This window comes from Nicotiana tabacum, chromosome 11 (assembly GCF_000715075.1).
Source record: "Nicotiana tabacum cultivar K326 chromosome 11, ASM71507v2, whole genome shotgun sequence".
Classification (NCBI taxonomy): domain Eukaryota; kingdom Viridiplantae; phylum Streptophyta; class Magnoliopsida; order Solanales; family Solanaceae; genus Nicotiana; species Nicotiana tabacum.
The window spans coordinates 172,891,629-172,905,391 of NC_134090.1; the positions used below are offsets into that span (position 1 = coordinate 172,891,629).

Genomic DNA, 13,763 nt, shown 5'->3' on the forward strand with positions numbered 1-13,763 from the left:
AATATGAAGCAACAGAGTCAATAAAGGGAGCAACCAAAATAAGCTTTCCTCATCCAAAATCAACATCATAAAGTCCAAAACAACACCAGCTTGAGAACTTATACGTGTCAAAATTTGGGAATAAATTCCCAATATTTGATGCCATTTCCATAATATAAGCAAGTACTGCACCATCTCCTTCCAAGAGCTACAAGTTTTCACTATTGACATTCTCAATCATTTATCTTACTATCCCACCAAGTGAGACAACTCTAATATTTCACTCATTTTTGAACATTCACTAGTGGCAAACAAGATTAAATTCCAAAAAATATTAGGCATTTTTGGGTCAAGCCTTGGCCTCAAGTTCACAGAATGTGTCACCATACATGTTCTTGATATATTATGTTTGGTTTACGGCATAAATTTATTGCGCTGTCAACCAAACATAGTATAAATTTAGTACCACACTTTATCCTACCTTATCCCATGTACCAAACGACCTCTTAAGGTTTTGAGTTGTTCAAATTCTTTTACACAGTATAACATTCATTAAACAGCTTATTACATATCAAGAAAATGTCCAAGCAGAAAGTGAACTGAGAGGGGTACCTTTCCATCCAATGAGCAGACAATATTGGTTCATTTCCAGAGTGCAAGAACTCCCACAAGCAAAATTCTTTAGCACCAGATTTGCCTGATACAATGAAGACTTGCTCAGCTCAACTTCCTCCATACCATATCGCGCGAAAAACATCCTCCAGACATCGATTTTCACGTGTCTGATTGTTCTTTCCTCACCCTCAGCTGCCACAATGATCCTTATTCCTTGGTTCAAATGTTCTGATTCTGTAGCTGTCCTGCTTTTTTCGTCGTGCTTCATACAATCCTCTAACGCGTCAAAAAATGCACCGTAGAAGAATAGAGCTTCCACAAACCGGTCTACGAATACAGGTGAATTATGGTTTGCTTCCACTTCTATAACGATCATTGCTCGAGGATTAATACCTTTGATCACTCTCATCAACGCGTCCAATTTATCTGGTCGCGCTAACATTCTCATGAGGAAGTATTGCGCGAAGATAACAACAGCTTCCTCATCATCTAGCTCAAAATATTCTTGCTTTAGTTCCATGATATCTTCAACCATTACAATGTTGAAAGAAAAGGACAAGTTCAAGGACTTCGCGAAGCTCATTAATCGCTCACATGTATCCTCAATTTTATGCCTTAATTTGGTACATAAAGCAGTTAACTTGAGATGTTTAAATGATGATTCACATTGATTTGTGGCAAGAGCTTGCATCAATATTGTCCATTGCATCCCACTACCAATCTCAAGATCTATTATATGAACCTTTTCGGATTCTACTACATGATCGATGATGGCTTGAACACCGGCAAACTGAGTCACCTGACTTAGAGGTACACTTTGATGTGCTGCAATCATAGAGGAGTTTAAGTTCATTAACGAATCCTCTATATAAGCTAATCGTTTCATTCCAATTCCTTTCGAGGTACCTCTTCCCGTTTCCCAGTTAATTCTGTCATGAAGTGCTCGACAAAAATAGTATACCAATCTCTGTATCGGATTTCCTTTCTTGGAACATGACTTGTCACACTCATTAAGAAGGTTTTGTGCACGATCAAACTCCTTCTGCCCTACTTTCTCAGCAGAAGCTAGAAGGTATTCGACGAGTGCTATATTTCTAGTGTCATCCTCAGAAAGGCTAAGAAATGAGCTAGCAAATGGATGGCTAAACATGTATGCTTCTTCGCGACTTATAGTAAATGATTGGATGAACTTTTCAGCACCCAAACGAAGGATTTCATCGGTAGATAACTTACATTTACTCTTATCTGTTTGCATACTAATAATATTGTTTTCTGCCTTTGATCTTCTGAACCTGTTGTTATAATCTTTCAAGATCTTGAGTGCTGAAGGCAATGGAGTTTCCATACTCTTTTTTGATTCAGTAATCTCATACGATTTCTTCGTTTGGAAAGTTTTCTCCACATTAGACTGATGTTGTAAAGGGACAACATCAAAATCCCAATCATCAAGACTAACAAAATCTACAAGGAGTTGCAACTCGTCTTGTTGTTGTTGTTGTTCTTCTTCTACTACTTGATCCTTCCCGAGGCCGGAGGCAAACAAGTCCAAGTCCATTTCAGTTGATTCTATTGTGTACAGCTTAGGTGAATCCCACATCGACAAAACACAGGAGAGATGCTGAGTATATAAGAGATATGCCTTATATTCTCGTGACACGTTTTAAAGCCGTGCTGGCCTTTACTCAAATCTTGAAAGTATTGAAAGGCAAGCCTAACAGTTTTCCCAACAGATGCTACATTTTTAAGGAGAAAGTTTTGGAGATTTTGATGATATTGTCTGCTATATTCAACACTTGTAATATAATTTATATAAGATAATTTTGGAGATATTGATGGTGTTGTCTGCTACATCCAACACTTTGATATTGACTATGATATGATATTCACCATAAATTAATAAAAATAAACGTACTCAAGTACATAATCACTTGAAAAACAATCACCTTGATTCCAACGTATTCGATATTTTCTATTTAAATTGTTTTGTAAAAAGGGCCTATATAAATAACAACTACGCCTCAATCCCAAACAAAAAAGTCTATATATGCCAGATTTATTTTTTGGGGGTATAGGTCCACGTGTAGTGAAAAAAGGATTATATTTTTAGAATGTAGTTGTCACTTGAATATTTTAGAATTATACTTGACAGGAAGATATGGAGGTCGAAGACTAGGGTTGAAGAGTAATAGGTCGTAGTATGTTTTTCTGATCTGTTCTAGGTTTATTAGGACTAGTTGACTAGTGCATTGTCTTCGACTCTTAGAGTGTTAGTATTAGAGTTATTTTTTAGTACTATCTTTCGCTTCTTTTTTCTAGTACTCTGTCGTGTTACTGCTTCTTGCTATTGCTTTCTTCCATTTGCTTTTTTTCCCCGGTTCATACATTGCTGGTACCATTTTCATGACCTTGTTTTTGTTATTTCCTTGTTCTTATCCCCGCCAAGCATCTTTCAGAAATAACCTCTTTACCTCCCAAGATAGGGGTATAAGATCTTTGCCGTCCTATATGTAGTTTAGTGCACTTAAGATTCTTAAGTTACCATACCATTTGTTGAGCTTCCTGAAAATTAGTAACTTAGGTCCTTTACCTTTAGTTAGTACAAAGCAATGAAGATACCATCTGTTAGTGGAAAATGTCGTCCTTGTAAATATTTTCTGGCCACCAAACATCAGAAAATAAGTATTTTTCGTCATACCAAACACACGGTCTTGACCGAGTTATCATGCCACCCTAAAATCCGGATTCTCCCATCCAAATCCATGGTGCAAGGACTCCAACATGTAGACTGTTGCAGCAATGGACTTGTGTTTGCTCGAATTCTCCAAAATATTATCGCACCAGTGTCGAATCCTCTAAAAATTCATAAATTTCAACATAGTTTTTCACAATACCAACAAGTCCCTTCAAAAGCCAGTTCTTGCGTACCAATATCTCTACTTGAATCATTGCCTTCATGCAACTTGAAAGCAGGGGCGGATATAGAGTAGTATAGAGTAGCGACGCCGTGTTTATCTAAACCCAGTATTTTTAACGCGTACAAAAATTTATGGATAAAAGTTCATCGACAAGTTTAAAAATACAATAGGTTCAATTTTAAAATATTAAAGATTGAACTTTAAATTTTGCACACTTCTCTATAAAGTGAAAAAAGAAAGTTTATGTGTTTATTCTGACTCAGCTTCACCTATCACTACTACAGAAAGCTTAATGCTTTTAATAACCCCTATTAGATTTTCCAAGTGATTAGGCCAAGCTAACACAGTCTACGGACGAAATTCTATGTAAATTAACAGAGATCAAGAGAGTTTTTAAAGGGGTAGAGATGAACTTTGTTAAGTAGATGAGTATCCTTTTATCCCATATTTCTCTTTGATGCGCTCATGAAATTCCGTGTTGTATAGAAGGCTGTGTCTTTCGTAGAAAATCAAAACGTTTCTGATGACCTACAAAGTTTTAGGTAATTCGGAGCCTCTTGCCTGAGTAAATAAAGATGGCACGGATATTAGCACACATAAAATCGGAAATCGTCCTGAATTCTAGTAATGACTATTGTTCATTAGGTCGGAGCCCGTCGTCCGAATTCATGAATATAGCGTAGATATTAACACACGAAAAATTGAAAATCGTCCTAAATTAATATTTTATGGCCCTAAAATACCAAAAAAATAAGGAATAGTCATGGTGAAACAGTGTTTATTGTTTATTAGGTCGTTTCTGATGGGCCCACAAATTTAAGGTAATTCGGAACCTATCTCCCCAATTCATGAAGATGACATGGATATTAGAACACAAAAAATTAGAAATCGTACTGAATTTCTGTTTTATGGCCTTAATAGGCCAAAAAAAAGATGAACGGTCATGGCAAAGCTATGACTATTGTTCATTAGATCGTTTATGAAGGGCCAACAAAATTTTAGGCATTTCACAGTCCGTCACCTGAATTCATGAAGATGACGTGGACATTAGTACGCGAAAAATAAAAAATTGTCCTAGATTCCTGTTTATGGTCTTAAAATGCAAAAATATGAGGAACAGTCATGACGAAGCACTAACTATAGTTCATTGTATAGTTTCTGATAGGCCCACAAAATTTTATGCGATTTGGATCCCTTCGCCCGACTTCATGAAGATGACGTGAATATTAGCACTTAAAAAAATTAGAAATCGTCCTAAATTCATGTTTTATGGTCCTAAAACACCAAAAAAGAAAAACGGTCATGGCGAAACAATGATTATTATTCATTAGGTCATTTCTGATGGGCCCACAAAATTTTAGATAATTTAGAGCCCGTAACCTGAATTCATGAAAAAGGTGTGGACTAATGCACACAAAAAATTGAAAATCGTTCTGAATTTTTGTTTTATAGCCCTAAATCGCTGATAAATGAGGAACAATCATAGTGAAGAAATGACTATTGTTTATTAGGTCATTTCTGATAGGCACACAAAATTTAAGGAGATTCGGGGCTGGTCGCCTGAATTCATGCAGATGGCATGGACTATAGCACAAAAAAATGTGGAAATCGTCATAAATTCATAATTTATGGCCCTAAAACGCCAAAAATGAGGAATGGTCATGACGAAGAAATGACTCTTGTTCATTAGGTCATTTTTGATAGGTCCACAAAATTTTAGGAGATTCGGGGCAGGTCGCCCAAATTCATGCAAATGGCGTGAACATAACACATAAAAATCTAGGAATCGTCCTTAATTTCTATTTTATGGCCCTAAAATGCCAAAAAAGAGGAACAGTCATGTCGAAGTAATGACTATTGTTTATTAAGTCATTTTTGATAGGCCCGCAAAATGTTAGGAGATTCTGGGCCGATCGCTCGAATTCATGCAGATGGCGTGGACTATAGCACATAGAAATTTGGGAATCATCCTAAACTCTAGTTTCATGGCCCTAAAATGTCAAAAATGAGGAACAATCATGACGAAGAGATGACTATTGTTCATTAGATCACTTTTTATGAGCCCACAAAATTTTAGAATATTCGGTACCGGTTTCCCGAATTCATGCAGATGTCATGGAGTATAGCACACGAAATCTAGGAATCATCTTGAATTTCTGTTTTATGGCCCTAAAACAACAAAAATGAGAAAAAGTCATAGAGAAGCGATAACTATTGTTCATTAGGTCATTTTTTATGGGCACGCAAAATTGTAGGAGACCCGGGGCCGACTGGCCGAATTCATACAGATGACGTGGATTATTGCACACGAAAATCTAGAAATCGTTTTGAATTCCTATTTTATGGCACTAAAATGCCAAAAATGAGGAACGATCATGGCGAAGTGATGACTATTGTTCGTTAGGTTATTTTTTATTAGCCCGTTAAATTTTAGAAGATTCGGGGCCAGTCGCCCGAATTCATGCAGATAGCGTGGATTAAGCACATAAAAATCTGGGTATCGTATTGAATTTATGGCCCAAAATACCAAAAAATAAGAAACGGTCATGGTGAAGCAATGACTACTATTCATTAGATCATTTTTATGGCCCCGCAAAATTTAAGAAGATTCAAAGTCGGTTGTCCGAATTCATGCAGATGGCGTGGACTGTAGCATACAAAAATCTGAGAATAATTACATTCCTGTTTTGTTGCCTTAAAATGCAAAAAAAGAGCAACGATCATAGCAAAGCGATGACTATTGTTCGTTAGATTCTTTTTTATGGGCCCTCAAAAATCATAGGAGATTCGGGGCCATTCACCTGAATTCAGGCAGATGGCGTGGACTATTGCACACGAAAATCTGGGAATCGTCCTTCATTCTTGTTTTATGGACCTAAAATGCCATAAAATAAGGAAGGTCATGGAAAAATGATGACTATTGTTCATTAGGTCGTTTTTTATGCGCCGGTAAAATTTTAGGTGATTTAGAGTCGGTCTCCCGGGTTCATGCAGATGATGTGGACTATAGCACACGAAAATTTGGGAATCGTCTTGAATTCCTATTTTATGGGCAGGAACGCTTATGGTGAAACGATGTATGTTATTCATTAGGTCATTTTTTATGAGGCCGTTTTTCATAGGCCTATAAAATATTAGGAGATTCGGGGTCGGTCGTCTGAATTCATGCAGATGGTATGGACTATAACACACGAAAATCTGTAATTGTCCTAAATAATATTATGGCATTAAAATATTAAAAAATGTGAAATGATCATGGCGAAACAATGACAATTGTTCGTTAGGTTATTTTTTATGGGGGCACTGTCACACATCCTTTTTACCTACACCCCGCAAAGGGGCGTAAAGGGAGTTTTTCCAATTAAAGGGCAATCGAAACGGGATTTTATTTAAAGATTCAGAGTCGCCACTTAAGAGATTTATGGTGTCCCAAGTCACCGGTTAAATCCCGAATCGAGGAAAAGATTGACTCTGTATTACAGTCCGCGAACCAGAAATCCGGATAAGGAATTCTGTTAACTCCAGAGAAGGTGTTAGGCATTCCCGAATTCCGTGGTTCTAGCACGGTCGCTCAACTTCATATTTGGCTTATTTATCTGATTTTAATACATTTTGAACCTATGTACCAATTTTAACCTTGAACCGCTTTTATCATTTATTATTTAAAGAATTGCAACGTCGTGAGAATGCATCTCGAATTGCGCCACATAAATGTACCCGCAATTCTCGATACGTTCCAACTTCGTTGAGATTTGGATTTGGGTCACATAAATGTGCACCCGAGTTTAGGAAGATAACATTATTAAATACGCGCCTAAAGATACTAACGCGTTGTTATTTTGAGAAAAGCCGTAAAGTTCGCTATGCGGCCTGTCTCGAAATCTAAGCATTTGAAATAACTATCTGTTGAGGGCCCCACAATTTGTAATTTATTCGGCGAGGCACGCCTTACTTATTTTTTTAAAAGGGCTAATCAGCCACTTCTATTATTTATTATTTTTAAAGAGATTGCAACGTCGTGAGAATGCATCTCGAACTGCGCCACATAAATGTACCCGCAATTTTGATACGTTCCAACTTCGTTGAGATTTGGATTTGAGTCACATAAATGTGCACTCGAGTTTAGGGAGGTAACATTATTAAATATGCGCCTAAAGATGCTAACGCGTTATTATTTTGAGAATGCCGCAAAATTTGCTAAGACGGCATATCCCGAAACCTAAGTGTTTATCATAAGCACCTATTGAGGGCCCCACAGTTTTCAACTTATTAGGCGAGGCACGCCTCGTTTATTTTAAGGATATCCTAAAGCGACTATGGTTCTCTATTTACTTTTGTCTCTAAAGATAGAGAAAAAGGCCTAATTAATTACAAGCGTGCAATGTCCCAGCTTTTGTTGTTCGGACCAACAACTTAACGATGACGCACCTCAACGACAATGCATACCTTCATTTTTAATTGACAGACATGAACTCCAAAATTCCTAAACCAATTTATCATACCCATTATCTATTACGAACTATGGGTTTTAATGAACCGATTTAATGTAAATGAGCCTTTCTTTTCCTGACTTTTAACTGATTTCAACACTAATCTACCAACAACAATTCAGGTTTTGCTTACTATCGAATTCAGAAACTGTTATTCAAACGAAGACATCCTAATACACTAGCATGATTAATGATAAAATTACTAGCGAGTAGGATGAATATTACTAGATCAGCTCATGAATTGAAATCCTATTATAAGTTCATTACCCTTTTAACCTGACATTAATCTAGATCCACCTATTACTGATGACAATCGAGTTCCTCCAAACTGATTCAACAATCCCATTTCACAAACCTATTGAACTGACTACACTTCATGCCATTCCAAGGGTTCAATTTAACAGTTCAATGTTATACAATGTTTAACAGATAACCCACCTTAAGAAACAGTTTTGATTATACACATAACTACCATCTATATAGTAGGAAAACATCTAAACTACTATCAATTAAAATACAGGCAGTCCTCAGTTGAACAATAAATGTGTTCGAACATTTCATTTCAAACTTCAACGAGCTTACATCAATGTGGCTCAGGGTGGTGTACCTGGTATTGGAATACAAGAAGAAGAAGATTAGCAGAGTAGTATGTAACCCAGCAACAACAATAACAAACAGCAATAACCAGTAAACAGAACACCCAGTGACAGATTTGAAAACCAACAGGATCCCAGCACACTCAATGAAACAGTACCAACATAAACCAAGACCAGAAATAACAACTCAAGAAACCACTTAAAACCTCAGCGAAATCCCATAAATAACCAGCAATTAGAACAGAACCAAAATGTATTTAGAAGTGCAAAGGATGCAATGGACAGTTCTGATTTTTTTTAACACTCAAAATAGAACACTCTCAAAAAAACTCTCAAACTACTGGTCTCAGGACAAAGACAGTCTGTGTTCACTCTCTAAAACTGAACTTTTTTTAATTTTAAGACCAACCTATTCTTTGCTTTTTTAATTCTGAATTCTTAGTGTCAAAAATCCAGTCTAACCTTACTCTATCTCTCTGACCTTTTTTCAGATACAAAAAAAAGCCCCCCTCTAATTCTGTCCAGACCCCTATTTATATCCAACACTTGACCTTGCCCCCCTCTCAAAAGCACTCAGGCAGAATTTTTTTAAACTAATTCTGCCCATGATCTCTTTTTCAATTCCACTAGAATATGTTTTGTTCCCCACTAAACTTCTTTTTATTTATTAATCCCACGCGGGTATGGGCAGCCTATTTTTCTATTCAAATTCCTTAAACCTTGTGAAATGGTGCCCATGATCCCTTACACAGTCATCAACCCCCCACTACTGTTTTAAACTATTTCATTAGTTTAATGGTACTTTAATGTTACTGACAGAACACTAAGTCATTTTCAGGTTTCAAGCCCAAATTACCCCCTTGGGAATATGAACTACTGCCCTGTTCTAAACCTCCTAATCTGATTTCTAAGTTACAAACCCAATAACTGATTTCTAGCTGATCACTAAAGTACTACAGCTATAACCAATTCACAACTAAGTTCAAATAATGACTCAATCAAAATTTAAGCAGTATGAATCAAATTATTATCAGGTTATTCTAACATTCAAGACTGTAAAACTAATCGGCGACACTTATCGAATCGACTACACGAACACATACAATCAATAGCAAATAATCAGAATCGAACAGGCACAGAGGTGATTCGAGTCATATTGATAGAAACATGGATTTATAATGAAACTTAACTAGTCGACGGAGCTCATTCGAATCGATTATATAGTTTATTATATACTCGACCATGACCAGAAAAAGTTCGACCAAATAAAAGGTCTTTGAAGAAGGACAGAATCAATCGACAAAAACTTGAAAAATTAATAAAACTACACTAAACAAATAAACAGATATAAACAAACACAAAATGGAACAAACAGGAAAGGAAAAATACCTCAAGAACTCGAAAACTGGACGACCCTGATTCTAACTCAGACTCGAACTCTTTGAGGTCGAACGGACCTTAATCGAGTGTTCTCAACTGAGAACACTTCGACTAAGGTCAATTAGACCCCAAATCATCCTTTAATTTGGACAGATTTCAACCTTTGGTTTTCTAGGGTTCTTGGTTCCATTTGGGGTTCGAATGGTTCTGGTCTGATTCGAACCAAGCCAAAGGTATTTTGGGCACGAGGGAGGTCAGGGGGTGCCGTGTTGTGAGTTTGGGACTGGTTAGGATAGGTTTAGGTTCTGCTCGAATCTTCGATTAAAGATTCGAGAAGCTGGAGGTTGATTCGAGGCAAACGATTAACAGATCCGTAACGAGGGTGGTCAGATGGCTTAGGGGTGTTAATTTGGTGACCGACGGCGTTGTTGCGGCCGGGTTTCAGGCGGATGTGTAACAATGGCAGCTAGGGTTTGGGCCTGGTCCGTCTCTGAGCTTGAGAGAGACGATGGGGTAAGGGGGGTTTGGTTTGGGGCGTGGGGTAAGGGATTAGGGTTATATACGGGAGGGGGCATTTGATCTTGGCCGTTGGATCAATCACGATCAACGTCCTGGATCATTTTACTAATAGGGAACGACATCGTTTGGCCTGCTACGAGACTGGGTCGGCCCGAGGTGAAATGGACCGGGTTATGGGGGAAGCCTGGGATCGTTAGATCAAAAGGGACGGATGGTTCAGATTTTGCGCATCAAAACGATGTCGTTTGGGTGGTCTTGGAGACAGACCAAATTGGACCGGGTGATGGGTGTTGAATTGGGCCTGGTTTTGGGTTGTTTTGGACGGCCCAGTTCCGATTTTATAGGTATTTCCACTTGTTTTTCTTTTCTTTTCTTTTAATTTCTAATTAGCAAAAAATTCTACAATAAATTGTAAAAGCAAAATTAACCTACAAAATATTAATTAACACTTAACTACAATTAACACACAAAATTTAACACCAATTAGAAACAAAAATCACACAATTGTACACTAATTGACAAAAATAGAACAAATACATATTTTTGTGATTTTCTTTCTTTTAAAACCAAACTATGGTTTAATTAATTCCAAAATACACAATTAAATCCTAAATGTGCATGCAACATGTATTTTTGTATTTTTTAATTAATTAAACAAAATAAACACTCACAGACAAAATAATTACGAAAATGTCACACGAAATTCTTAAACTTGTACCCAAATGACATTTGTTTTATTTTTCGATTTCTTTTGGAGTAGTTTTCGTAAAGCAAAAATCACGTGCTCACAGGCACAAAATTTAAGGATATTCAGGATCAATCGCCTGAATTTATGCAGATGGTGTGGAGTATAACACGCAAAAATCTGGAAATTGTCCTGAATAACTTTTTTATGGCCCTAAATCGCCAAAATGAGGAATGGTCATGGCAAAGCGATGACTATTATTCATTAAATCGCTTTTGATGGGTCCGTAAACTTTTAAAATATTCGGGGTCGGTCGCACGAATTCATGCAAAAGGCATGGACTATAGAACAAGGAAACCTAGGAATCGTCTTGAATTCCTGTTTTATGGCCCTAAACACTAAAAATAAGGAACAATCATGGTAAATCTATGACTATTGTTCATTAGGTCATTTATGATGGCCCGACATAATTTTAGTAGATTCGGGTTCGGTCGCCCGAATTAATGCAGATTGCAAGGAATATACCACATGAAAATCTCGAAATCGTCCTAAATTCGTATTTTATGGCCCTAAAACGCAAAAAATGAGGAACGCTCTTTGCAAAGCGATAACTATTGATATTCAGATCATTTTTTATGGGCCAGCAAAATTTTAAGAGATTCGGGGCCGGTCGTCCGAATCATGCAAATGACGTGGACTATAGCACACGAAAATCTGGAAATCATCTTGAATTTATGTTTTAGGGATTAAAACGCTAAAATATTGGGAACGGTCATGGCGAAGCGATGACTATTGTTCTTTAGGTTATTTTTATGGGCACACAAAATTTTATGGAGATTTGGGGTCAGTCGCCCAAATTCATACAAATGGCGTGGACTAGCGCATTAAAATTTGGGAATCATCCTAAATTCTAGTTTTATGGCTCTAAAATGGCAAAAAATGAGGAACGGTCATGTCGAAGCGATGACTATTATTCATTAGATCATTTTTTATGAGCCCGCAAAATTTTAGGAGATTCGAGGCCGGTCGCTCAAATTCATCCAGATGACATGAACTATAGCACACGAAAATTTGGGAATTATCTTGAATTCTTGTTTTATGGACCTAAAATGCCAATAAATGAGAAAAGATCATGGCAAAGTGATAATTATTGTTGATTAGGCAATTTTTGATAGGCCCACAAAATTGTAAGAGATTCGGGGCCGGTAGCCCGAATTCATGCATATATCGTGAACTACAAACACGAAAATTAAGGAATCATCCTGAATTTCTATTTTATGGCCCTAAGACGCCAAAAAGTGAGGAGCGATCATGTAGAAGTGGTGAATATTATTATTAGGTTATTATTTATGGGCTCGCAAAAATTTAAAAGAATCGGTAACGCTCGCTCGAATTTACGCAGATGACATGGACTATAGCGCACGAAAATATGAGAATCATCCTGAATTCCTGTTTTATGGTCCTAAAATACTAAAAAAGAGGAACGGTCATGACGAAGCGATACCTATTGTTCAATAGGTCATTTTTATGGGCCCGTAAAATTTTAGGAGATTCAAGGCTAATCGCCTGACTTCATGCAGATGATGCAGATGATATCACACTAAAATCTAGGTATCATCGTGAATTCCTATTTTATGGCCATAAAATACCAAAAATTAGGAACGGTTATCGCAAAGCAATGTATATTTTTCATTTAATCGTTTTAAATGGGCCTGTAAAATTTAAGAAGATTCGGGCCCGATCGCTCGAATTCATGCAGATGGCATGGATTATAGCATATGAATATCTAAGAATCGTCCCGAATTCATGTTTTATGGCCCTTAAACGCCAGAAAATGAGGAAAGGTCATAGCGAAGCGATGACTTTTGTAATTAGGTCATTTTTATGGGCCCACAAAATTTTAGGAGATTCAGGGACGATCGCCCGAATTCATAGAGATGGCGTGAACTATTGCACACAAAAATCTAGGAATCATCTTGAATTCCTACTTTATGGCACTAAAATACCAAAAAATAAGGAATGATAATGCGAAGCAAGGTGACGATTGTTCCATAAGTCATTTTTGATGGGCCGATAAAATTTTAGGCGATTCGGGTTCGATCGCCCTGATGCATGCAGATGGCGTAGGCTATAGCACACGAAAATTCTAGAATTGGGCGGTACTTTAATTTTATGGCCCCAGAACGCCATAAAATGAGAAACGGTCATGGAGAAACAATGACTATTGTTCCTTAGGTTGTTTCTGATGGACCGAACTTTTTTAGGTGATTCGGGTTCGGTCGCCCGGATGCATGCAAATGACGTGGGCTATAGCACAAAAAGATCTTGAAATCGGGCGAAATTCCAATTTTATGGCCCAAAAACATAAAAAAATGAGAAACGGTCATGGCGAAGAGGTAACTATTGTTCCATAGATCATTTTTGATAGGCCAAAAAACTTTAGGCGATTCAGGTCCGCTCGCCCGGATGCATATGGATGGAGTGGGCTATATCATATAAAAATTCAAGAATCGAGCAGAATTACAATTTTATGGCCCTAAAATGCCAAAAAATGAGGAACGGTCGTGGAGAAGCAATGACTATT

The 13,763-nt window shown here is 37.2% G+C and overlaps 1 protein-coding gene across 1 annotated transcript; it reads right to left on the minus strand.

Moving 5' to 3' along the window:
• Positions 1–550: 550 nt before the first annotated feature.
• On the minus strand, positions 551–2,191 carry LOC107782279 (DELLA protein RGL1-like). Its single transcript, XM_016603149.1, has one exon. The coding sequence runs from the start codon at positions 2,189–2,191 to the stop codon at positions 551–553; it is 1,641 nt and encodes a 546-aa protein (XP_016458635.1).
• Between the last annotated feature and the right edge of the window lie 11,572 nt (positions 2,192–13,763).

Bases quoted from the DNA above. Each gene is read 5' to 3' on its own strand.
- LOC107782279 (XM_016603149.1), bottom strand. From the start codon at position 2,191: ATGTGGGATTCACCTAAGCTGTACACAATAGAATCAACTGAAATGGAC.